The sequence below is a fragment of the Chamaea fasciata genome, unplaced genomic scaffold, assembly GCF_029207755.1.
Source record: "Chamaea fasciata isolate MVZ Bird 193981 ecotype frontalis unplaced genomic scaffold, bChaFas1.0.hap1 SCAF_4, whole genome shotgun sequence".
Classification (NCBI taxonomy): domain Eukaryota; kingdom Metazoa; phylum Chordata; class Aves; order Passeriformes; family Sylviidae; genus Chamaea; species Chamaea fasciata.
In genome coordinates, this window is record NW_027094089.1 from 12,354,420 (window position 1) to 12,382,407 (window position 27,988).

General features: G+C 36.0%; 1 protein-coding gene across 1 annotated transcript; it reads left to right on the plus strand.

Annotated features, from left to right (window-relative positions):
* Positions 1–84: 84 nt before the first annotated feature.
* PLGRKT (plasminogen receptor with a C-terminal lysine) lies at positions 85–27,988 on the plus strand. The gene is made up of 4 exons (XM_066182288.1): positions 85–259; positions 20,046–20,176; positions 21,125–21,234; positions 25,442–27,988. Exons 1-4 carry the CDS (start codon positions 191–193, stop codon positions 25,561–25,563), a joined length of 432 nt encoding a protein of 143 aa, XP_066038385.1. The 5' UTR covers positions 85–190; the 3' UTR covers positions 25,564–27,988.

The following is a 27,988-nucleotide window of genomic DNA, read 5'->3' on the forward strand; positions in this document are numbered from 1 at the left end:
CTGTCTGTCTATTCAAATGGAATGAGTTTCCTCAAATTTCTTGAGATGGTTTCTCAAGCCGAAGGGGAGGAGAGGAGGAGGGGGCGGGACCCAGGGCAGGCTCCTCCCAGGGGCGGTTCTCCTCATCCTCACGCAATTCTCCCGGCTCGCCGGCAGCCCCTATCTGGTGTCTTTTGCGCTGCAGGGTGCGATGGGGTTCGTCTTCTCGAAGGCCATGAACGACAGCCTGAAAGGGCAGCAGGAGTTTATGCGGCTCCAGGTAACAGAGAGGCCGGCGGCGGTGCGGGGGAAGCTCTCCCGCGGCTCGCTGCCTGCTCAGGGCTGGGCTGGCACTTTCACCTGCTGAGCTTTGTGCTTCCCAGGGTTAAAGGTGCTCCATTTACGTGATTCACCAGTTCCGGTGTGGTTACCTAGTGCAGCAGGTTCAGCTGTGTCAGAGGACTTCCTCAACAGTCTGTCTTAACAAAATGTAGAAGTGGAAACCATCATTAAAGTAGCCAGACTCTAAAAACAACTTTGGAAACCTGCTTTGAAAAGTACTTTTATGTTGAAGTTGAGCTGTGTTACTGCACTGTAACACTGCAGCGTTAAGAAACACATATGTGTTAAAGCGAACGTGCTTTAATGGAGTTGCTGAAACATGGATCTTATACTCTTAAAATACATGAGTTAAATATGTTTCAAATCTTCCACTATAAAAAAGTCTTTCAAACACTTTTCTTTAAAGTCATATCTTTCAATCTTTCAATCAGACAACTGCAGCTATTTGTTGTTCTAGAAACCTCAGACTAGGGTATGGGAATGTTTTATTCCCTCTCATAAAATAAGAAAATAGCAGCAGATAAAAAGGAAACCATTTTGCTTAGGGTTCAGAAAGTTGTGCTGAGTAGACGTACAGTATAGCACTAGCTTTCTGATTTGTTGTTTAATATCTTGTAACTTACACATAATATTTATATGCTAAGTGCTAAGTAATCTGATGGATTTTAGCTGGAGTTTGTTCTTTTCGTTTGGCATTTAAATTGAACACACTTTAAACATTCTAAAAAATTAAAACATTAACTTTTCAGAATGTTTAAAGTGGTGATGGATGAACTTTCAGTTTACTAAACTGCCAGTAGATGGCATATTCTAGTTTATAAGGCAGTGTGCGTATAGTAGGTTTTGTATGCTCACGTGTAAACCGGACTCTGAAGGTGACCTTGGAAATATGTCTAAGAAAGATGGCATGAGGAAAGAGGATATAATACAACAGTGGGTAACTCTTAACTGTTCAAAGAAAAGCAACCTTTTGCATGGTTTATAGACATAATTTTCTTTCTGCGCTGTGTTACACGTTTCTTAGATGCAACCACAAGTTTTGTGTACAAATTTTTTTTTCCTCTTGCACAGAGGTGCTCCTCCCACCCCCAAGGTTTTTGGAAATCCAAATAACAGGAAGGTTTTCAGTTTGATGGATTGATAGTGAAAGTGGAAGCTTGCTTCACAAACTTCTTCTCTATTGGGCATATAGAAGTGAGGGAAGAGCTTGAATTCAAGCTAACATTTGTAGGTAGCTGCAGACTTCAAATGCTAATATTTCCTTTAGCTAGTTCTATATAAAACAAACTTTGAGGGTAGTTACAAAAATATGCTTTCAAAATTACATATAAAATTTTTGAAAATGGTTCTTGAGGAACTTCCCCTGCATTGTATTTCTAATTTTTGACAATTATTATGGTCAAAATAGTACATTTCTTTCTAGCACTATAAACACCTGATCATATCTGATTCCTACTGTGTTTGCAGGCACACCTGATGTGTTGGAAAACCCCTATGTTTTGAAAACGCTGGAAATGTACAGTTGAATTGGGTGTAAAAAGATTCAGTGGGGACAGGGGGAGAACTAAATGTTATGTCATTTTGGGATGTAAGAATGTAGTCCTGCTTCAAGCTTGGGGAGAGTGTAGGGAAGAGGAAAGATTGTCATTTGTCTTTCCATATGTGACTAAAACCTGTGACGTGGAGTTTATTGCTAGACTTTCAGGCTATTTGTAGAAAATGGTACAGCCTGATTTATTTGCTTTAGACAGAAATTGTAAGTGGATATACTTGGAGAAGTTAGGTCATCCTAGGACCAGAATGAAATAGATTAACTTAAAGCATTTATATATTCTTATGGTGAAACACTGGGACTTGGATGCTATCAATTCACCCATCTTTCTCTGAAAACCATCATATTTCTGATTGAAATAGAAGCTTACACTAGAAGTAATATAATGTACTTACTATAAGATATTAAAAATTGCTTAAATGTAAATTGACCTTAAAGCAACATGTGGGATCAAAACTTCTTGGAGGTTTTCATAGCTTCTGAGTGTTCTTAAAGTGTCCCATGATTAAGATGTTAAAGGAACAGGGTTCAATTATCACTCCAAGCCAATTGATGCAGTTCAAGAAGTCATCAAAATTGTTTCACCTAGAATGCCTTCCTTGCTAGCAGTGATGGTGTGACAGTGAACAGAAATGAACTAGTTACTGTTTGGGTAGACCTGGAATGAAACACAGTAGATATTGGTAAGACAGTAAGAACCTGTAAAGCTTCTCCTGCTCCTTTGCAGATGAACAAGTGTCGTAACATTACTGTAAGGTGCTTGGAACAAGATTTTTTTGTACTATTAATTTCTGTGACAGAACACTTTTTTAAGAGCAAAAAAAAAAACCCCAAATAGGTGTATGCTTTCCTCTTAGTAGAGAGAAAATCCCAAGCTATTTAGTGATTGACTTATTTCATGTGGAAGATTGTAGGTTGGAAAGAGACTGTTGCAGAAATAAGACGAAAATAACATGATAGAAGTTGGTAAAGGCCCCTCCAGATCCCAAACCTTGGTGCATGCTAAACCTCAGTCAGTTTTAGAGTCATTCTGATATGTGCTGGACAGCCAAACCAGCTTGACTACTTCAGAATAAGACAATATTAAAAGATGTTGTGCATGGAGTTTTTCTTTATAACTTTGTTTTTTCTTTCTTGGGATAACACTGAAAAGAAGGGATTGTGGCCTTGTAAATTGCATCTTAATGCTTTTTGGAAGAATAATAAAAACTCAACTATTTGCCTTGATGTTGAAGGACTATTGTATTGTTTGAAGTTGTTTGTATTGTCTTTGTGTGGCTCCAGAATGAAATACCAATCTGTGTCAAGTGGAGACTGTTTGTGATGGAAGTTTGTTGAGGCTTCATTTTTATCATGAGCCTGCTCCTTAAAATGTAGTTTGCAAAATTATCTTCAAACACTTTAATATATCAGATCTACAGTTCAGGACTGGTGTATGGCCTTGCAAAGTGCTTTTAGTGAGGCTGAATGGGTTGGAGGAGGTCTCTGCTCCAGGCTATAGAGCAGTTATAGCTGATTTTTTTTTTTAATGAGCTCTGTGTGTCCTCTTAACACAATTAAATGTGGGAATTTCATGTATTTCTTTAGTCAAAGTGCTATGTTCTGTACTTTCTGTTCTAGAGAGGCTTTTATTCCTTGTCCTCTTTTTTTTTTTTTTTTTTTTTATTTAACATCCCAAATGTACACCTTAAGAAAGCTATTGCAATAACTCTATTTACTAAGAAAGCCATTTTAAGATGTACAAGGCAGCCTGGAAAAGATACATATCTGTAAGTGGCAAGTAGGAATGCAGAAATATTTGTGGCTGATTATGCTTTCTTCAGTATGGATTAGAACACCTTAAATAGTTCTTATTAGTATTTGAAGACAGTGACCTTTCTGTGTAGAACCAGGTGTCAAGAACCCTGACAGGTTGCTTTTTAACAAGAAATTGTCTGACTTCACATACTGTGATGCTTCCTAAAGATTTTATTTTGATGAAATAGGCTGAAGTTTGGTTAGTACATAATAGGAGAACATTGTCTTCAAATAATATAAAAAAGACTAAAACAATTTTGGATACTGTGTAGTGTTAATTAGACTGATAGGAAGCAAAATCATGGTAGAAAGTCACAGCACAGTACAGATTAAAATTTTTATTTTCTGTTAATGAATTTGATTCTACGATTGCATAAAGCAGAGCCTAACTTTGTATCTCAGAGTAGTATTTTTGCAGTGATGTGTAAAATATTCTAAGCACAATTTAAAAGGTTTTTTATTTAGGATGCGGACATAGAAAAGCCTAAGCTCTCCTGCCAGACTTTAACCAGGTTTCCTAACGCATGCAGAGGAATCAAAAGTGCTTTCTTTAGTTTTGAACAGAACCCCATGTCAGTATTATGCCATTCCCTCCCCTGACACTCCACCCCACTCCACCAGTTAGATTTTAGTTTATGTCCTGCAGTTATTTTTATAGAGGTAACACTGCTTTTGGCTCTAAAAAGTTGCTTTTCCTTTCTTTCCTTGGGTAACTCTACGCAGGGGAAACCAATTCATGTTACAGTTTTCCTGTATATACCTGTCTGCACTGCTTGAAAGGTAACCCTACAGAGGAGGAAGCTGAGATTTTGTTCTAATAGCAGTGTTTTTGGTTATTTTTCCGGTGGTATTATAAGAGTAGAATTACATGAAGATATCTTGATGTGTATAAGAATAATAATGCATAGTAAGCAGTGGTTCCCAGTCCATATAACTAAAAAATTTAAATCCAAGTAGCATTTAAAATCCTTCATAACTGTTCTCAGTTATATCTCACTGTATAAGGGTTCTATTACTTGATTAGAAGAATTTTTTCATTGGAACTCCACAAATAATTGGTGATACACTGAATCCTTTATTGACTGGCCTTTTTACCCTTTCTCATATTAGCTGCATCATTAATAAGATCTGAATTGAAGACTAGTAATTTTGTTGTATCATTCTTTTCTCTATTACAGGATGATTGGTGGAAAGGGATGGGTGGAAAGACTGATTTGTTTTAATACTTTTATGTATCAAACCTAAGGTTTAAGTGCATCTCTTGATGTTGTCAAGCCATTGAAGTTTTCACCTAAGCATTTCTGGGAAAACTTTACAAAAAAGCAGTGAGGAGAGAAGCACTGATTCAGTCAGGGAATGGAAGAGAAAATTGTGTTGCATAGTGGCCTGCCTAGTGAAATGAAGAAAATAGGGTAGTAAATACAGCACAAAGAATTCTCTAAGCTGTTGCAGAGCACTTTACTCTGGTTTTGAAAAAAAGCCCCAAACCCCAGAAAATGAAAAACCTTTTCTCCAAATCAAAAAACAAATCACATTCTGCCATCCTAAAAAAAATTGTTTCTATTACAGCAGCACAATAAGAGCATTTTGATGTTGCAGCAGATGTTAAATAAGGAAGTCTAGAATGTATCTAGTCCTTGCAGAAGCTTTTATGAGACAGTGTGCTGGGATTTTCTGCAGTGTTGGTGATTCTGGTAAAAGGAAGCCTGTACATGCTCAAGCTCAGAAGTACACAACCTGAGAAACAAGCAGGAGGAACAAGAGCTGTCTCTGGTCACAGTACTGCAACATCATGGGAATAACTGAGATGTGGTAGGACAGCTCATGAAACTTGAAATATCTGACAGGTACTAGGTCTTCAGGTAAGACGGGCAGGAAAGACAATAAGTAGCAATACCAATGATGAGAAAGTGTAGCTTGTGAGTCAAGGTCAAAGCAGAGTCCGCAAAACTTGACACTGTTGAGGAAGCATGCTGCAGGTTGCCAATCAAAGTGTCAAAATACATGAAGAAACAACAAATTGTTCTTTTAACAACTGAAGAAAGCCTCTGGATTACTAACTGATTCTCATGAGACTGTGGTCTCCCTAAAATCTGCTGAAAGTGCCATAAATAGGAGGACATATGCAATTGAGTACATTTCTGCAAAATGTGAGGAATAACTGCTTGATACAGGTGTGTATGCACTAGATGGGCCACCCAAGGGCCATCATTCGCAGCTGAATTTGTTATTTACGAATAACAGATAGCTGTAATATTAGAGGCACACTTGATTGTAGAAAGATGAGTTGCAGACTCTGGACATTGGGAGAGAGGATTTCATCTTGCTTGGGAAGCTGGTAAGCAAAGTTCCATATGAGCTTTGAAGGATAAAGGAGTTCAGGAAAGCTGACATGATTTAAGTGTCAGCTAAGTGTCCTTGGCCACAACACAGACTGGGAGTTGAAAAATGGGAGCAATTTGGTAGAGATGCAGGGGACACTGGAAGACAGCAACTAGGACGTAAATCAGCAGTGTACCCTGACAGAAGAGAGAGTCAAAACGACAAATGAGGGCTTTATAAGCTCTAGTGAAGCCAGTAGGTTGACAAAATTTTCTGTTCTCTTCTGTTCAGTGCTTTGTTAAATGCATTTGAATGCTGCATCCACTTTTTGCCCCCCTTGTTCTCCAGTGCAAGAATAATGTAGGTGAAAAAGAGCAGTTTTTGCAGCAGACCATCATGATGGCCGAGGGCTGGAGTGCTTCTTGGAAGGAGGCCAAGTGAGCTGTGCTTACTTAGCCTGGGATGGAATGCCTTCTGGGGTGCAGGATCCAAGGGCCGCCCCCCTCCAACCGTGAGTAATCAAGAAAGCAGAGGCAGAAAGTGCAAGAGGTAATGGCTATACATTGAACAGGATTTGAGGAGCAGTTCAGACTGAGTGTAAGGAGAAACCTTTTCCCCTGCAAGGCCAATCCAGCAATGGAGCAGAGGCTCAGTGATGCTTCCATCCTTGGAGGTTTTCAAGACCTGGCAGGATACAGGCCCTCAGCAGCCTGGTCTCCTGGTCTGATTGCACAGCTGATCCTGTTCTGAGCAGGACTGCTGGGGTTGAACCCAAGTTATTTCATGATGCTCTAACTCCCACGGAAGCAGGCTGTGGCTCACTGTATTTTGTGGATCCTGTGAGGCAGGATTTTCTTACCTCTCTTGCTTCCCAGACTGAGAATTATCAGCAGTTACTGCTTGATGTCTGCACTCGTACTGAGCACCATATGCACAGCAGCAATCTGTTGAAACAAGATATGACTTGGTCTAACTTTTAACTGACAGCTGTCAGACAGACTTTAGATGTATGTTAAGTGATAATGATACAGAAATAACATCACAAGGGATGGAGAAGGGAATTAAAGCCTCTGTGTGCCCTGCCTGTCAAATTGCAAAAACAAAGCAGAAATCTTGTTTGTGGGAATCATCTACCTGAAAAAGAATTGTTCAATCTCCTGTATAGTTTGGAAGTTTTGTAATGTATCTTGCTGTATTAGCAGGTACTTTTCCCCTTCACTGTTTGTAGCATATGTATCCAGCATTAGCACATACATAAGTCAGTTGAAATTAGAAATTCCAGTAAAAAGTTAAAACTGTTATTTAAGAAAAACACATTTAAAAAGTATTACTTTGAGATTACAGCAGGTCAGCTCTGCTAGTCTTTCAGGGTCAGACTGGAGGATTAAAATTCGTGAAAAGTGTAACTTTTAAGAATAAGTTATACAGGAGAATCACTGAAAGTGCTGGAAAGAAAAGAGACTAGTTAGTGCTTAGGGCATTGTTTTATTGTTGTTTTGGGGTTGCAGTTCAGAGTGTTTTGGAGGGGTTTTTGGTAGACTTTTGGGGTTTTTTTTCCTTCCCAGAAAGAAAATTTCTTGCCAGACCAGAAGATAGACTTCTCAGTGGGAATGCATCATTGCTTTCAGGAGTCAGACGCACTCCTCCATAATTATCTTGGATGGGGGCCACTAAACTTGTAAGAAAATAAAGAGGCTAGAAAAATAATATACTTCTGACAGATCTTCTATTTACCAATAATAAAAGTGTTTTATTAATAACCTATCTACAACATGAATCTCTGGATAGTCTCAATCCCAGTCTGCTGCCATCCCTCTTCTCTCCCTATTGTACTATGTCAGACTCTAAAGTGCATTCTTCTCCCCAGGTAATATTGGATAGCCAGGAAACAGTAATAGACCTGCTTTCATAGCACTTAGTCTTTGCGAGTTTATAGACTTGCTCCCTGTATGCTCCCTGTGTGGGCATGGAAAAGATTCTACACTCCTTGGTTTAAAAAAAGTCAAGATCAAGTAAAACTGGAAAAGTAAGGGCTTATTTTTCTGTGTTTTCACAATGCTATGGTAGTATTTTTTTCCCCCTGAAAATCCATGGCAATCTTTCCTTGGCTACTTAAATCTTTTCTTTCTTTTGGGGTCCCTAACATCATCCCAGGGTTTTTTGAGCCGTGATAAAACTACGTTACCCGATTCTAATGAGGACTGGATGGTGGTATGGAAAATCCTCCATAGTTCTGTGCCTCAGTGGATATTCTTTCCCTTTCCCTTTTTTCTTTTTTTCTTTTTTTCTTTTTTTTTTTCCTTTTTTTCTTTTTTCTTTTTTCTTTTTTTTTTTCTTTTTTCTTTTTTTCTTTTTTTCTTTTTTCTTTTTCTTTTTTCTTTTTTCTTTTCTCTTTTTTTCTTTTTTCTTTTTTCTTTTTTCTTTTTTCTTTTTTCTTTTTTCTTTTTTCTTTTTTCTTTTTTCTTTTTTCTTTTTTCTTTTTTCTTTTTTCTTTTTTTCTTTTTTCTTTTTTTCTTTTTTTTTTCTTTTTTTCTTTTTGTTTCTTTTCTTCTTTTTTTTTTTTTCTTTTTCTGTCATTTGTTTTTCCCTGCTTTGTTTTAACAGCTTCTTTTGAAGTTTTGGCAGTGATGCAAATTAATAAAGGGAATAAAAACTAAAGGCATTTCTTCCTCGGTTAGCTAAATTTGTGGAGTAAGTGGGCAGATAGTATAAAACATTGCTAGCGAAACTCATCCTCTAGTGCAGGAAGGCATAGTCTGCCTTTTCATAGAAACAAATTATGCAGCATTTTCTTCTGTAAGTGAAATTTTCTTTTGACACAACACGGAAATGCCAAATGTATTTGTCTTTTGCAGAAAAAAACATTTTTACTTAGTTCGTTCAAATTATAAATCATAAGATTTCTACTTCTGAAAATGGCTTTCAAGTGTTCTGTGCTTTCATCTCTTCTTCAGCTCTTGCCTGTGGAGAAACGTGTGTGCATTTTACACTGTATGCACAAGTCATATCACATGCATTCACAAATCAGCTTGAAGTGAAACTGCTATTGAGTGTTTTCTACATCCACAAATGGCACTGAAGCTCTCAGTTTTGTAAGAAAATGGTTTCGGAGATTATTTAATCACATATACTAATGTGTAAATATGAATATCATTGGAATGTAATTTAATGTTACAAAAGGTATGTGATGAAACTATCTGTTTTGAGAAAAAAATATCAAAAACTCACTGAAAGCATAGATAAATGCAGCTTAATATCATTTGTTTTCTTTCCTCTACGCTGTCAGCTCTTGGTTAGAGGCAGAGCATAGCATGATTACATTACCTACCTGCCAGGGTTGTATTGCCTTAAGAGGTTTGCTTTGAATGGCAATAAATGAAAGTAACAGGGCAGTTTTCTCTTCACGTTCAAGAATTTGTCCTTAAATCTGAAATAAAAGTGTAGAAGTAACCTGTAGCATGCTTATTAATTGACCATATCTTTTGGATAAATTATATCCATTTTTTCTGAAATAAAGACATAAAACCAGTAAAAAAATATAGACTTATTATAAGAGATGGAAGAGGACTGCAACATTTCAGTTTATATCCAGACACTCATGTATCTCAAAACTAGGTGTTGTAACTTCAGTTATACAACTGTTTATTATTGGTGTTTGCTTTTCATCTAAATGTTTCTTTGAAAATGTACAAAGAAGTCACAACATTTGTATTTGCCCAGTGAGAAATAAGTTTGAACCTTCCAGGAGGAGTTTTGTTTCTTATTGTAATCTGTTTGATAATATTGGTAACCCTCTAGTGGTTTTTGAAGTTCTTACTTCTTAAGAAATATCCAACTGAGGTTGCTATGGTAGTATGTGACAGGATGTATAGTAAAAGAGGCATCTGAAGCATTTTAAACACATCTTAAAGTGAAAAATGAGATTACACATTTAGCAGAAATAAAGTACAAGCAGGATTTGTATCTGCATATTTAAGAAGATAATGTTTTTGTACAAATGTACACCTTTGTTTAGTTATTGGTTTTCTGATATTTGATCTGACTCATGAGTTCTACACATAGCATTTTGCTGGACTTCCTTTACTACGGATACTGAGAATTTTGTGAAGGAGACATGAAGAAAACCTGATTTATCAGACAGCTCATGGGTCTCCTCTGACCTTATCTCTTCATTTTGTTTTAAATTCCTTAAAATTAAAATTTTGTTGAGAATGTACAGATGCTATTAAGATAGGTCAGTAGGGGTTTTATTAGAAACTGTACACTGAGCCACATTCTTAAAGACAAATGCAAAATGTTAGTGGAAATTGCATGAGGAAAAACTGAAACTTTTGAAAACCCAAAACATTAATTAATGTCTTTTTGATACCTAGTAGGCTAAGTCTTAACTCCATCTTATTAAGGTGAAAGGAATTCATAGAATCATAGAACCTGCTGAGTGAAAGGGAGCCTTCAGGATCATCATGTCCAACTCCTGGCCCTGCATCTCACACACCAGTTGTTTGTTCTTGGTAGGGACCCACATCTTGCACATGGTCCTTTATCCTGGGACTCTCTTTGAGTAATGAGCTAAAAGTAGGAATGGAATAGAGAGTATGAGAAAATATGAGTAAGGGCAGGGGGAGATGACATCACTTTTATTTAAATATGATGATGATTATTTACAAATACAATTTTGGGGTTCTGTTGTTTTGGGGTTTTTTTCCCCCTAATAAATTCAATTAACCCATTACTCAGTCAAAATACTATCAATAGATCTTAAAATGAAGTGGTGCTTGAAATGCATATGTGTGCTATGTTTTGACTCTCAGCAGGAAAAATGGCTAATGTTAAAATGCCAATGAGTTTTTGAACAAGAAAAAATTTTTCTTGTTTCTTCACTTTCATTGATAAAAAAAGGGAAAGTACTGACACAGGGTTCTGCAGTCCTTCCTGGCCTAATAAAATTTTGTGTGATGACATTTTTCCATCTACAGATTTGTCACTTTATCTTTGTTAGGAGAAGATCAACCACCTCTATGATGATACCTGACAAAATTTAATTTCTCGTAATGTCTCAGACACTGAGTCATTTTCTTCAGGATTTTGGAAATCCCTAACCTTTTCCTCCCCAAAGTTTTCAGTGAAATTTAGTCAAAAGGACTTTTTTTTTTAGTTCTGTTAAAATGAAAACAATTGTTCCCTTTCTTTCTCATGAAGTAAAATGTAAGCAAGCTTTGCTTTTCCAGATTACTACCATCTGTTTCCCTTTGGGGTGGGAAATAGCTAGATTTGTTTTCTATTGACAAGATAGTAGTAGCACTTGTGACATCACTAATGCATTTGTCTTGAAGCATTACATAAATTGTATTGCCCCTTAGGTGATCTGGGCTTAATTCTGGGAAATAAATGCTCTCTGGTAACAATTCTATATCCTTATTAGTTTCTGCGCATCAAATGGAACAGAACAAGATAAATTATATCTGTACTAAGGAAGATTAGAACCATCTGTCTTGCAGGAAAAAAGCCAGTTTGGTTGGTATTAGCTGTCAGATTGTATACTCTGCCTGATCACTGTAAAGAAATAAATGAAGTGGTTAACAAAGAGCAGATTTTAATAGCTATTTCTAACATGCAATGACTACCAGCAAAAGACGCAAAACAGACTGGTTCCTGCATTAATAGTGAGACAAATATTAATTAATTTATTCAGTAGAATCAATTATATTTTTGGGGGGCAATATCTGTGACAAATACATATCATTGTGAATGCAGCTTGCAAATTTTGTCTTGCTTGGAGGTGCAACTCCAGTTTACCTTATATATTTAATCTCAGTTTGTTGGAAGAATTTAACTGACTTCAAAGAAAAAATGTCTTGTGAAGCTGGTTCCTGTGACACAACAAATTTTCCCTAAGTCCTTTCCTCTTAGTAGACCAAAGCTGTCATTTTAGTCTTTTGTTAAGTCCAATAAAGTAAAATTTGGTCTTTTACTTGCTTTCTATGAAATACTATTTCCTGAATGTTAAGTTTGAAAAAAACCCTGAGCTTTTATTAATTTATTAGCCAGATATTGAAATTACTTGATACTGTAACATTAACTCTTTGTTTAATATGTCTTGATCTATTTTACTATTCCTACAGCATTGATACTTGCTTTTTACATAACTGGCTGTTCAATGACTTTGGTTTGTCTCTATAAAGCCTGTATAAAACTTCTGAGAATTCTGAATGCTGTTAACAGCACCTTTAAACTTCACTTACTCTTGTAGATAAGATTATTAAATACAGGTGGTGGATGCCCTTCTGCATCTGCTGCGTGTTTGTTGCCTAAAAGCCACCTAGGAGAAAAATAAGAATGCTGGCTTACTGCCGAGAAATTTTACCTCTAAGGTTTGCCCATTAGATTGAGTCTCTTGTTTGTGCAGCACAAAATCTCACATGGATTTAAGGGCTTTTGATATTATTTTCTCTTCATACAGAGTGTAATTTCAGTACCTTATTGACAACAAAGGGAATATAAGGGATTTGGTGCTCATAACTTCAAGGTCATGGGTTTGATCCCTGACCATTCAGTTAGGGCTGGGACTTGATCCTGGTGGAACCCTTCCAAATCAGAATATTTTGTGATTCTTTGTGATTTATTTTCAGTGCAGTTTATATTCTGGCTTGTGGTGATAGTATTGTGAGACCCTTTTCTTTTCCTGATAACTCTTTTGCTTGTAAATAATTCATAAGCTGACTTGTTGTGGGGAAGCTTTAAAGATTGAATTTTCTTTTGCAAGAGTGCAATTTCTTGCAGTGCTAATAATTTTAATTGCTCTGTGTACTTGATGTGAAAAATATCTGCAAGCAAGTTTTGAAGCAGCAGGATAAAACATTTAGGTCTGATTTATTTTAACTGTGTGATCTAGAGGCCCATTTCCTGAGATGTCTGTGGTCATGCTGGTCATAGAACCAAGCAGACACTGTGTAATTATTTTAAGTTGTCATCTCTGTATTGCACTCTGGTGGCTTACAGTGGAGGTGTGGAGATAGGTATCACTATTCTGTTTTTTGATTATTTTTGCCAAACAACCATTTGCAGCAGTGTCTGGTTTTACCCATTCATTAGGAAGAATGACACCAAGGAAAAGTTTCACAAGCTTTTAATCTTTCATCTGCTGATGAAATGCCACATGTAGCTGTACTATCTGCACACTAACTTTCATACATGTTTTGGAAGGGGTCTCTGGATTTTTCTATGTGTTATTGTCACTTTTTTTAAAAAAAAATTAAGCCTTATTTTTCATTGCCGGTCTGAGTGCTCAGAAGTTAGAAGTTAGTAATTTTAAAAAGAACACTTTCAGAGTGTCTGTACATTGAAAAATTGTAAGTGATAATAACCTATTATAGGCAGAATAGCCATGGCCTGTAACAGATGTGTTAACCTGTGACAGACCTGGAGAGCTCTTTTAACATGAGTGTAAGGGTATTCCAAAAGTTTCTTCAAGTTTCAGGGGTTTTTAGGTACTAAGTTTCAGAACTTAAGCAGAGATGGTGTTTGTCTGATTATTTCTTATAAGGTAGATTATTCCTTTCCTGTCCAAATATCTGTTTACAAGGATGTTAGTAGAATTATGTCTTAATGATGTTGGCATGAAATACGTTCTCTATAGGCTTACTGCCATGACTGCTCTCAAGCTAAGTGTTTGTCCAGCCCCATATATTAGACAGGTTGGGTAAAAGAGCGTATCTCCCAGGACAGCCATTAGGCATATTGGGTTGCAGACTGACTCTTTATTGAGTGGTGATTACTGTGTCTTCCTCCCCATAGACACATAGGCTCACACAAAATACACCAGTGAAATGATGTCTAAAACATATGGACTGTGAAGAAGAGAGCATTTCGTACTGGCTTTGCTCTTCTTTTCTATTTAGTATTTGTACATCACATTCCATCCCATTTGCAGGTACAAAACCAAAGTAGCATCCATTTCATCTACAGCATCTGAACTTGGAAGAGAGAAAACAAACTAAGAGTCTAAAGTATGAGAAATTTCTAGTCTAGTGAAGATGTGGCTTGTAATCCAGACAGGTTTTTTTTTGTTTTTTTTTTTTGCAAATCGTCAAAGTCGATTAAATTATTTCAGATGAGAATTTTCTCCCACTGGATTTTTATCTGTGAAATGATGGTATAAATGCTCTTTTATGTGTTTTGACATCATTATGGCATTCTGAAGAATAATCAGTAGAAATGATAAGGATGGCTACCACTGACTAGTTTATTAGCATTATCAGTTTCACGGTAACTGACCTTTTCCCTCTGTGCCTCACTTCTCTTCATCTGTCATGATTCATTTTGTAATATTGATTTCCTTTTACTATAACAGTTTCTATGTGGCAGACTTCAAAATCCCAATCAGCCCTTACAGTTGCTCACACAGTGTTGAGAAACTACTAGCTGTATTTAAAGAAAAAATGGGAAAGTTATTTCTAATTGGGTCCTTTTGAGTGTTATAAAATTTAAAATGTCACTTGCTAATAGTACGTGTTTATTTTGGAATACTATACTTAATTTTTAAAATTATGCAATCAATATTTTTTGCCAATATAGAAGTTGCTATTGTCACTCTTTTTATTATGATATTAACTCTGTCTATAAAATCATGGTCTGACTGTTATAGGATACAAGTAATTGAAATGCATGTTTGGATGTGCACCCATGCATCCACATCACAGCTTCAGTTCTCTTGTGCTATGCACAGCAACCTGGCTAAGAAAATTACATTATCTCTCCTCTTCCTGTGCTAAAGCTGCACTTGAGACCCTTTATCTGTAGTTTTTAGTGCAAGTATAGTCATGTAAATCATTCCTACTGAAGTTCTTATGGCTATATGGGCCATTTATGTACTTAAAATGAAGTAGCATTTATTCCCTAAAACATGGCACTTGGATGGTGAATGGTTGTTCACCTGATATGTGTGATGTGCACCTGTGGCTTGTTTTCTCAATAATCAACTTCTCCCATCAGTAAGACTTTTCTAAATAAACTACAGCCCATCTCTACTAAGTCTGAATGATATCCTTTTTTTTGTCTTATTACCTATAAACTTCTATAAAATCTTTTGCAGTAAAAATGAATAGCACTGTTCTTAATTCTTACTTCTGTTCTGCCATAATGAGAAAAGAAGTGATTTTAAAAATTATTGTAAACTAAGTCCTAAGAGAGTGGGACTTGGTGTTTTTCATAAAATCTGCATGTTAATAGATCAAAAGTCTTTTACTATCCCAGTGTGACTGACATTTTCAATAGAACACATGCTGAGGAAAATACGACACAATTACTGGGAAATTAACAGCTGAAAATGGGATATTGATTTGAAATGCAGTCAAACAGGATTTGGTTTTCTTTCATCTAATTCTGAGTCATTTTTTTGTGGTAGACTCCTGAGTCTTTTCCTGTATGCGTATGTTTTCAAATCCTGACTTGTTTAGTGTCAACTTAAGGCAGTTGCTTAAGGCATTAGTTTTGCTTTAAGGTCTGTTGTTTAGACACTTCTGTTTAAGATTTTTGTTTAAGACACTGTTGTTACGATCTACAGCATCAGTTATTCACCAGTGTAAAGCCAGCATGTCAGGATATCTTGGTCATTCAAAACTACCCAAGCTCCAGATATTCATCTAAGATAGGCATGTTAAATGGATAAGCATAAGCATATTGCCCATGTATTGTTTGAATTTTCAAAAGACTAGTTCAGAGGAGTTGTCTGAGTGCCCATGTAGGTCTTTAATATTGACACTTAGATCATCCAAAATCCATTTAAAGGTATACACTCTTTTACAGTCAAGCATTGCTTTTAAACCTATTTAACTGATCAGATGTCAGGTTTGGACATGCTAAAGCAGTTTTTGATGGCACAGGGCAAGCAGGTGCCCTGCCTTTTGTCTGCTTTGTCAGAATGTGCCAGAGAGGTGTTCCCTCCTGTGTGCTACACAGTGTCTACAGAGCTCCCTGAAAAGAGCTCACGTGTGCTCCAAACTGGTTTTTCTACAGTTATTCTGGTAAGTTTAAATTGTGTGATGAAACAGTATCTAGTTGGACAACTTTGGCCATAATTGTTGCTCAGTTTTTCCTTAAGGAGAGTTTGAAATCCAGTGGAATTGCCCTGGAACACTTAGACTAAATCTCTCTTCATTACTCAGATTCCTGTTGTAATCCTAACAGCTACAGTACTCTCGTCTTTTGTTTTGCAAGATGAAACTATGGCATGTAACAACACTGATCTTGGAAATGGAAAGCATGAATAAAGATTTTTTTTTGCAATAAAGGACTACAGAACAAAGGGAACTTCTGGCATTTGGGAGAGGTTGTCCTGGGTTTATCATAAAATGACGTAGGTTCAAAGGGGTTTTGGAGCATGTGCTCATGTCCTGTTACTCAGTTTTCTCTGTATAAATTACGACTAAATAAAAAATGGTTTACAAATCTCTGCATCAGTACTGTAGCATACTTAGGATCCCCAAACATATCTCAGGGCTTTCTTGATGCTACGTTGTAAGTGTATGGACAAAATAGGTCTTGTGAACTATTCACTGTAATATCATGAAAATTCAGTAATAGCAAGAATGAAATTATCCTTTTAGCCAGATGTCACTAGACCTGCTTTTTACTGCCTTCTGTGGATTAGTATTCCTCTGAAACCATTGTTTTTTGGCTGTCACATTTCCCCTTGTACACAGAGAATGTTCATCTCTAAGATGCCATAATTATAAAGCTTCCCTCCAACACATCTCTTTTTTGTTGTTGTTCTAAGAAATTAACTTAAATACAGTATTATGGTTCATCTGGTTAAAATTTTACATCTGCATGGAAGAAGTTTGCTCAAAGGAAGGGAATTGTGGGTATTTTTCTATACATTTCATTCCTCCACTTGTTTTTGGATGGAGAAAGTTGAAGGTTGTTTCTCTCAAGTCAAAGAAAAAAGATCTAGTTAGAAAAGAATATAAGAAATGTTTGATAATGTTATCTGGCTGCTGTCTATAATATAGAAAACAAGTTGTTTTCAATTATAGTAGGTTATTTATATGAACTACTTGTAGATATACATGAAAGTACCCTTGGGCTTCTGGAATTTGATATGACAGTCTCCTGCAGCATGGTGTTTCTTTGACTTTATTGTTTGTGGCTTATCTTTTTCTTCCAGCACTTGGGTTTTAAAGAGCTGTCAAAGTATAACAAGTTTGAGGGAATTTTTGTTGGGGTTTTTTGGGGGGGAGTTTGTGAATGTGTGTATTTGTTTTTATAGAAATCATGTTAGGATACTTTAGTTTGCTTTTGTAAGTTTGAACTCGCAGCCTTTTTTAATGCCATGCTTACTTCTTTCTAAACACTGGGCATGTTAAACTGTCTGTTTTTCTTCTTCTCCATTGTTCCCATTTAGCAAGACCTATATTTCATCAGCATATCCTTGTCCCACTTCCTTACCATGTGCTTTTTCAAATTGAAGCTCATTTAGGGTAATACTGTGCATCTTGGAATGGCCAAGATAAAGGCCCTTATCTGTGCTGACAGGCAAACAAAGGATCCCTTAATAGTTTTTACATATGTGGAAACTACATCTATAATCACACTGAAGATGAAAATAAAGTCATTAAATGGATATTACATGTCATTATTTTATCTTATCATGTCAGCCCTCAGCAATTTACCAGGCTTAGGATATTTGGGAGCAAAATGGGTCTAATTAATGGGCAGTGTACTTGTTTATTTTAGAATTTCCAACTGTCTTGTAGGTGACAAAATAAAATCTAATTATTTTGATATTTTATTAAGTGGTTTGTCAGCCATTATATAATTACTTCTTCTGAAAAAAAAAAAATCCAGCAAAACAAAGCAGTCTGAAAATTATGGCTATCAGAAAGGTAAAGCCTGTTGATATTTTTTGTGAGAACAACAGTTGCAATGTAAGTCTTGAAGAAAGACAAACAAATTAAATAGTACTGTGAGACTTTAGTGAATGTTGTTTTTCCTACTGTGTACAATTATATGTAATTAGATCTGTCCTTTTTTCATTATGCTGTCTCAAAATTATTTCTACCTATCTAGTTACTGAATGAACTTGTAAATAAGATAGCAAGATCAACATAGTCTGACGAAATAATTAGTAACAATTTAACAGAAATTGTTCTGTTCAGGCTGAATCAATAGTAATGGAGATGAATAAATGGGTGGAAACCTTAAGTAATTACAAATCCTTTAAATTATTCTTGAATTAGAAAGTAGGAGAAAGAACATATTTACTTACTTTTGGAGATTCATTAAAAGAGAACTTTGTGAATTCACTCTTTGTTCTTTTTTCCCTAGAATACACTCTTTTAGGCAGCTGGTATTCTGTTTCCTGTACCTTGTTGAACTTTTCATCCAACTTGGTTAGCTGGCCTAGACATACAAACCCAGCTACTCAGTTTTTCCCCACAAGATGAGTTATAAACATTGCTGTGGAGAAGACACCTTGCTCTGTTAACTAACTTCTTCATTCTGGTTTCAGACTGCTTGTTTTTGTCACTGTCTTGGTTTAGATAGACAGGTGTCTGCCAGGGAGGGTTGGAGTCTCCCTTGAAATGTAAGCCCCTCCCCCCTTTTCCAAATTGTTATAAATTTGCAATTAAAAGGCTGCCAGGCAAAGATTTTGGGAATAGGTATAGCAGTTCTTTACTAGGGATATAAAAATACAGATGTTGTAGTACAGAAGAATAAGCAAGCAAACAAACAAGAAATCCTAGAAAACCCTGACAGAGTCAGAAATGCAACCTGACACCCTGTTGGTCAGGGTGTTGGAAGCAGTCCAAAGTAAGCTCTCCTGGAGTGGCAGATGTGGTTCTGTTGGAGTAGAGATGGTCCCGTTGAAGAAAAAGGGTCCAGTAAGGGTGAGATGGATCCGGTCTTCCTCCAGGGATCCGGTGGAAAAAACTGGATACCTGGTGGGACTGTGGCTGCTTTTTATGTAGGTTAAGATGGTTTGGCTCCTCCTCCCTGTGTGGAGCAGCTTACAATAGTGCAGTGTAATGTGTAATATCATTGATGAGCTCTTAATGGTCCATTAGCAGAAGATATTTCCATGGAAGTAGTGAAACAATGAAGACAGATAAGTAGCAGTCCACCATCTGATAAGGGACACTGACCCATTTGAGCAAAGATAAGCAATTCTGCTCCACCCAGATGGAATAGAATAATATGCTCTTTACAAAACCCATGACAGTCACAATTCTTTTTTTTATTTTCATCACTTTAAGAAGGAAATTATTTTTTTGAGTTCTGTACAGTTGAGAGGAACTTTTGATAAATACTGAATTTATCTTACTTAATGAAAATATACCAGTAAGTTTAGATGGGGTCTGTAATTAAATTTTTAAAAAAATTAAATCTAATAGTCTGATTTTTATTATTCTTCTTTCTTTCTTCTAGAAAGTTCTAGTTGGACATGTGAATATATTGACTAGATTGTGCTTCTTGCATTATTATTTTTTTATTTTAGTTACAGAAGTATTTCCTTACGGACTTTTGATATATATTCAGTATCTATAAAAGATCTGTTGTCTTCATAGTGTTTTTATATATTTGTAACTGTGGTCTTGTAGAAGAGTTATTAGCTTTATGATGAATCATGAGGAAGAGGAAATCCTCAAAGAGCAAAGAGGTTACAAGATTGACTCTAAAATTACTACAACTAAATTAGAATTAAGAAGAATTATTTGGGAAAGCAGGTACTCTCTGGGTCACCATGGAAATGTGAAGGTCAGAGAATCTAGAGAGTCCTGCTGAGACTTGGGTACCTCTCAAAACCTAACAGTGCAATTTTGTTTGTCTGGACCTTGAAAAGCACAATTAGAAAGATTCTGCATAAAAGCATTTGCTAATTGGCCTAAATGCTTTCTTGGTATAAACTATTATGGAAGAAGACCATTCTCAATCAAAAGCCATGAAAAATTGCTTTCTTAGTTAGTGTTTTGGATTTATAGGCCTCTGAGAGATTGAGTAAATCTTTAAGATAAATGGATGATTTAATTTTGTTTAACCTGTCTCCCTTCTTTAGCTGGAAAGGCAACTAATACTGCAGAACCTGATGAGAGAGAGACAAACAGCCATGCAGATTGCTTGGACAAGAGAATTTCTCAAATATTTTGGGACATTTTTTGGACTTGCTGCTGTTGTTTTAACAACTGGGTATGAAGTTTATTACTTAACAAAATATAAATATATTACATTATATATTTCTGTTTTGCTGGATTTTGCTTTTGCATGACAACAAGTAGTTATTTTTATTTAGTAATTGCTCCGAGGTTGATCAAATGACAAATGGAGTCTTAATTCTGTCAGCTTCTGAATGTGTTTTGGTTATGTCTGAACTGCAGATTTATTTAAAAGCAGAGACATGAGCTGACAATAAAATGATATATCTGAAGTACCAAAAGTCCAGTGTGAAATAAAAGTTGTGTGTGGAAGAGGAGAGAGTATTTAAAAACCATGCAATTTTCTTGTCTGTGCTGAGATTTAATGAACTGTTAGTGAGTAATATATCCTACGTCTGAATTTTTTTAATGTAGTGAACAAGTGGACATATTCTGAAGTCTATTCAGTTAAATTGGAATCTACTGACCCAACGGAAAAAGAAGCCTGCCTAATAAAGCTGTATTGCATGGGAAAGAACTTGCCCTACAGTACTTGTGGTTGACAATATGTTTTTCTTGTGCTGTAACATGTTTAGAGGGGATGTAGGAAATATTTGTGGTTTTGTGTACATAGTGAAGATTAAATGCACCTTATGCCTTTATGCTTATGCGTATGCTTATGAGTTCTCTGTAGACTCAGATGCATTTGGAAATGAACGTAGAATCTACATTGTTACATGTTGCAAGTGGCTGGGTATATGTGACTGCATGTGCATGCTAAATGAGTTAGACCATCCCATATTTGTTAGATGTATTCAAAAATCACTATTGCATGTTTAAAATACTCTTGGGTTGAGAAAGACAGATGTTTCTGGCGAAATTAGGGCCTGCTCTTTGATTGGAGATTTTAGAAGGATACACAAGTCCTAGACAGTCAAGGTCAGCCTAAATTAACAGTACTGATGTGCTGAATATCCAAATAATTTTTTTTTTTCTTGCACAGAGCAATAAAAAGAAAGAACCCAGCAGTTTTACTGCCAATACTTCCCCTAAGCTTTGTATTTTCCTATCATTATGAAATGGGCTATGGAACACTCTTGCAAAGGATCAAAGGTAAGTCTGTCCTGTTCTCATGTAGAACCAAGCTTCAGATACCTGTTATGTTTTTTAAATGGCTGGGAGAAAACTTGTAATAGATATTTGTGGGTCTTTTTTGACAGAAATATTATGTCTCTTTTTTTTTCCTTCTGTTAAAATCAGATATTTTGCTAGTCAAGGGTACTCACTGTACTTTTACAACATTTCTTTTCAGTTAAGACTGTCATTTTCTCCTCTTATTTCAAAATATTTGAATGCTAAGGTTATAAATACAGCTGATGTAAGAATTGCATATTTGGGAGAAATGACAGATCTATTGATTTCTTTCTGTTTTCCACTCCAATGCTGTTTTTTGGGGAAAGGGTTAGGGATTATAAAATAAAGGAATACAGACGTGAATCATGGCCTTACATCTTCATGACCAAACACAGTCATCAGGTGATGACTGCAGTGTCCTGCTAAGACTGAAGAAAAGTGAGTCCCAGAAAGGGATGCCTTGCCTCGTAGTTGTCCCTTATCTATGTGATTAAGTGATATACATTGTATTGAAGTTTGTGGAGATGCATTTATGTTAAGTGTGATTCCTAGTGGAGTAGACTGGCTCAGTGAGTGTTGCCTGTAAGTGAAAACAGCACTGGGCCATGCCTTGTTAACTTCACAAATTGTCTTAGTTAACTAGCTTGCTTGTCTTGTCTACTACTGGCACAAACCATGTTGAAACAAAATAAAAATCTGTTTCAGCTCTTAGGCCTCCAGATCTAACACTTAGGTTTCATAACTCTGTATGCTTCATTGAAAATAGTGGTAGATTAATTAGACAAAATCTGCTGTTGTTCCTGCTTCATGCAGGTGCAAATACATTTAGGTGATGCAGGAATGTATATCTATGAACATATCCTCAACAGCATTAAACAAACTTCTTTGGATTTTAATAGGAAGAGTCAGCTAAGCATAGGGAAGAAATGGCAGTTCTTGGAAATCAAAGTGTTGAAAAGGAGATTATTACATACAGAGCAGAATTACCACTTGGAATTTAGGATTTGTATGTAACATGTTTACTGTGTACTATGTGGTCCTGTATAGGTTGAAGAGGGGCAGTGTAGTATCCTACTGCTTTCCAAATAGGAAAAGTCATCTTCATCACTTGAGCTGTGTTAAGAGAACTTCAGCAGTATGCAAGACTTGTGAAAATGTTTTGCAGAAAAGAAACTGTGAAGCCAAATAGAAAATAAAATTGAATATACCAAACTAACTCTGTCTTTTCTAGAAAAATATTTTTTTTTTCCTAAAGGAATTTGGTAGGTCCATTATAAACTCATGAAAGCATTTGATGTGGTATTACCTAAAGATTAAGTTAGCATGAAAGACAAGGAAATTAGGTAAGCATCAGAGTAAAGAAATTTAAAAATTTTGTGTTTGAAAAGGAAGGTTAGACTTCAGCAGCGTTAGTAACAATATTCCTCAAGATTTGGTCTGGATCTTCATTTGTTTTATAGTTGAAATTATGAGTAGGTTATCCTAATCAAATCTTTGGGTGACAAACTTGATTAAGTTTATCAACAGAGAAGAAATAAACTCTAGTTTAAGAAGAACTGATGGTTTTAAGAAATGAGACAACAAAATGGGATTCAATTTCATAATGTCATAAAAAAAATAGGGACTAATAGGGATTTCTACCACCAGAGCTCACCAGATGGAAATGGTAGAAAAAGGGAAAACTTGAATGCTGATGATCACAGAATGAGTATAATCCAATAGTGTGATTAAATTGTGAGTTGAGCAAAGTCTAGAAACATCAAGTGAGGTTTTCCAGTATCACAGCATGATTGAGGTTGGAATGGATCTCTGAATGTTTTCTGGTCCAAGCCCCCTACTCATATAGGATCATCTATACCCAATTGCCCAGGAGAATATCCAAAAGGTCTTTGAATATCTCTGGGGATGCATATTTCAAATCCTTAGTACAAACAGAGTACAGATGGGAAGGTGCAGGAAAATAATAACTTCAGTGGAAATTTACATGTAATTTGGATCATTTCTGTAAACGGAATCTGAAATTATACTGAAGAGCTATTAGGGAATGACAAGCTGCCTTGCAAGAGAAAAAAAAAAGTGATTAATTTGTTTAGCTTTGTAAAAAGACATGAGAGGTTTGGGTCTACAGATCTTACTTACAGGATAGGATAAAGGAAAGTAAGAGAAGGAAATTGAACTAATTACCAATATCAGCACTAGATTAAAAGGAAGTGGAATAGCCTGAATGAATCTGGTCTGGAAATCAGGTTCAGGAGTTCATTTTTATTTTAAGGTTAAAATTACGTAGTTGAAGAGAAGGTTTTATGACACAATTGACCTGCAGCCAAAATGCTTATTCTCAGTACTCAACTGGTCCCCGTGTTCACTCCCATGCCTTCGCAACCACCTCTCTGCTTGTCGTCTCTCTGTTCTGTTGTTGCATGCCATGCCTAATCTTTCAGTGTAATAATGAACCATTCCCTTTACTGTTCTTTAACTGGTCTTTCTTCCAGAGTATACCTATCATCAGCCTCATAGCCAATTCCCTCTCCTAAGATAATCTGCAATTATTTCTGTGCTGCATGGTGAACCTTGTATCTGAACCACCTTTATCACATAGGCCTGCTTCTGCTGCCCTTCATCCTTTGGAATTGTTTTATACCCCTGAATGGTTTCATTGTTTCTCTTTCATTAGGCATCTTGTCTCTGTTCTTATTTACAATTAAGTTTTCTTCTGTCTCTAGCCTACTTGACCAAAAATTATCTCATTATTTTAGTATTCTTCCATTTTGAAATATTTTGAAATATTGGAATGGTATTTTTTCCTGCTTTATAGCTTGGACTAATTAAAATCCAAAACTGAAGACAAGGGAAAATACCTGTTATGAGTTCTGCATGTGCTGTTGGAAGGCCCTAAGTTTCCAGGGCCATGTGTCAGGACCTAGTATTTTCGGTATGGCAGTGTTACAGAACAGCCATCAAACTAAGTGTTCTAAACCTCTGAGGACACAAAGAATCAGTCATGGACCTGCTGTCTGTGTTCTTGGCCTTGCAGTTTTGCTTTTCCTCCCAGTCCAGGCACACACTGCTGGTGTTTTTCACACAAATTATTAGAGGTGGGGATGGATTTTATGGCCAGCCTCTACTTGCACAGAACTTCTCCACTAAGCAACGGAACTCTGGCTACCTTTTCCAAGATTTAGGTAGCTGGGCCTTGTGTCCTGTACAGTGAGTGGGGCAATGTCCTCTAGTACATGTGAGAGACAGACACAGAGATTTGCCTATCTACAATTCTATCCTCAAGGTCTCTTTCTATTTCAAAATCAGATGCGATATGCGGCTGACTGACATTGTGGGAGTGGTAACCAGTGCTGAATATTACCAATGGTCCCAGGCACTGTAGTACTATAAAAATTACAACTGGGAGATGTCAGCACTCTGACCTATTTTGTAGAATGACCACAGTCTTGACTGCATGGCAATATTTGGTCAGGCTGATAACGCATAAATACAGTTTCAGACCACTGCTAAAAGGATCATCAAGCTGGGACTTAAGGCATAGATAAACAAGATTGTTGGCATTGTGCCAAATGGCATCAGCCAAAACAAATGCATTCTTTGCCTAATCTTTATCTCTTCTTATATCACAATCAGACCACCACAACCTATGTATGATATTCAGTCTGTATCTTTGTTTTTTGGATTCTCTGTCCTGGATGTTTTCATTCCAGCCTTACTCAGAGCATTCTGCACTCAAAAACTTTTCCCTGCTATGCTTCATGTTTAGGTAACTGTCTTAGCAAATCTTTTTGTGAGCAGTGTGTTTTGACCAAAGCTTCTTCAAGTCCTGTGCTGCCCACATTCTTGCACCCTTTAGGCTAGTCCTGAGGCACGAAGGAAATTTGTGCCCAAATATGGTACATCTGTGACACTGTGTACAAGTTTACTTGTTGAAGCTTATGTGTATGTCTGATCCACTTTCTTCTCAGATTCCGATTTACCCCACCAGTCCAAAATTCCTTAGAGACAACTTTGCTGGTATATTGACATCAGCTTGAGTGTAAATTATATAGCTTTGACTTCCTGTTTTGCTCATGTGGTCCAAACAGGAATGGCTAAATCAATTTCTTAAGTTTGTTTTTTCCCCTTCCTTTGCTTCCTAGCTGTAATGCCATGGAAATTAACTTTTTTTTCTTCTTTTTTTAAGGTGAAGCAGAGAACATACTTGACACACACAGCACTTTGCTAGAATTGCCAAAAGGACCTCTCACACTTGAAGATTTGGAGAAAATCAGAATATCTCAGAGCAATTTCTTCATAGAAAAATAAGAAGAAGCTATATTTCTGAAATGTGATTATAATACTGCATTTCAACACAAATAAATTATTAAACATTTGATAAGATTATGAGCTCTTATAAAATCAAAATTTAAGTAATTTTTTAAAAATTAGTACTTTCTAAAGCAATTGGTTTCATGTTATATGTATCTCTTAAAATATTCATTATTATGTAGTATATTTTCCTTGTTTATAATGAAATGTTAGATTTGCATTGTCTGTTCAGTCTGAAAATAACTTTCACCTGCAGTAAAAATGTCTGGTACTGACCAAACTCAGTATAATCAATAAAGATATGGTAACTGGTAGTTAAAAGTTTGCATAGATGTATAAATTGTACAAATAAATATATACCAATTTCAAATATATTTCAGGATACACAGTTCAATTTCAAGTCAGGAGCAGGCGGTCAATTTCTGTGACAAATAAGACACTTTTTATTTGCTGTTCTTTAGGCAGTGAACTCACCATCTCTGCTTCAAATTCTGGAATAAACAGCTTTTATCAGAAGTAGGTGCAGAAGTAAACACATAACTTGCTAACTGTGTGTTTTGCTCTTAGAGAAAACTACGTTAAATTATGAGCAGAGATAGTTTCTGAAAAAGAGGAAACAAATTATGTAGCTATTTCCTGAATCTTTTTCATGCTTGTTTGACATTCTGAAACTCAGGATAATTTGGTTTTTGATAATTGAAATCAGAGTTTCACCACTAAGATGAATATTAACTTAGGCTAACAGCAAGCAAAATTATTAATGTATGTTTTTGTAATGAGTAGATCCAAGTGGCCTTACAAGCACTGAAAAACTGAGTGATTTTTTGCATGCCTTTAGCATAGACTGAGCATATAGTTTTAGTATACTTTAATATTCTGATGTCATACTTGGAAAAAAATAATCTTTCTGTATTAGAAATCTTGTTTTCAAACAGATGATTTTGTGGTTTGGATGGAAATTCTTCTAGCATTAATCTAGTTGTGGAGTGAAAAACAAATGGTCAAAAAGCATTCAAAAATGAAGTAAGCCAAAGTCTGTACTGGCAGTTTGTTGACTTAAAAATTAAATTCCAGCGGGAGATAATGCCCCAAATATGATTTTGAAGACTACTTAACGAAACTTAGAATATTGTTACACTAAGGCAAATATATAGTGAAACAAAATCTTTGCAATACAGAAGAAATAAACAGCAGTTTCCAAGTTTGGCTTCTGAAAATGCATTCACTTCTGCACTCAGTAACTTCTGTAATTGGTTCTGTCCTCTTCATGTTAACAATGCATACAGTCTGTAAGTGATTTCAAATGTGGTGTGTTTTCATAGACAGTGTAATAAAATGAACATAAGTACTCCACTTTCTCATTTTGTTTTGAATAACAGAGCATTTGGTATGTTTCCTCCAGGTTCTGAAGTCCACCTTCCTTTAATTTTGAACAAGTCTTGTATGTTTTGGTATCTGTCATCTATTGAAACCTTTGCTTCCAGAAAAGAAAAAGAATTGAACCAGTCTTTTTGGGTATTTCTATGTCTCCATCTGTGACTTTGAGCACATTTTAATCCTATGAAAGATATTTCCACAAGAGAATGGTTTAATAGACCATATGACAGTTTTACTTATAAATCTAGAAAATTAGGAAATACTGTATTCATATCCGCTGTGAATTAGGAATCAATATCTCTGTGTTTGTGACAGATTCCTGGCTGTTGTGTTTCATCAAAAGCCAATGTTAAGGGAGCAAAATAGTGGTGCAGGTAGGAGTTTTAGGGGATAATAGGGTAGCTATATATTACTCCATCCAAAATAAATTGGATTTTTTTCTCCCAAAGTTTGGATTTAGATCAATAACATTAATCTCTTGCAAGACTCCACACTAAAATGTGACAGAAATGGGGTGAGTTTAATTCAGTATTACACAGTATCAGTAAAATTTACCAAATTTATTAAAATAGGAAAAGCCTCTAAGCAAGACAGTCTAACCCAGAAAGAGATTTAAATGGGCTACATAGAATGTGTCAAAAATCATCAAGGAGTTAAGGGTTACTCACCTTTATTGCCCTTATTTTTACTGTTTGCTTTACCTTTTTTTTTCTTTTTTTTTCTTTTTTCTTTTTTTTTTTTTTTTTTTTTTTTTTGTGAAAAATGTATGGTTTTGTTTTGAAGATGCTCGTTCTTTGTTGCAGAGTTAGTTATTCTACTGCCAGCGTATTAATCAAAATGTTCAATGTGCTGTGTGCAGTTATATCTGTCACATAGTGACAGATACAGAATAATTGAATGGTATTACTTCCTTCAGAGGACAATGAAAGAAAACAGGACCTTATCAGTGACAAGGTTCACTTTGAGGAAATACATGTTTCCAGCACAAGTTGCCCATAATCATTGTACTTGTTATAGAAATAAATAAAGCACCTAAAACATCCTG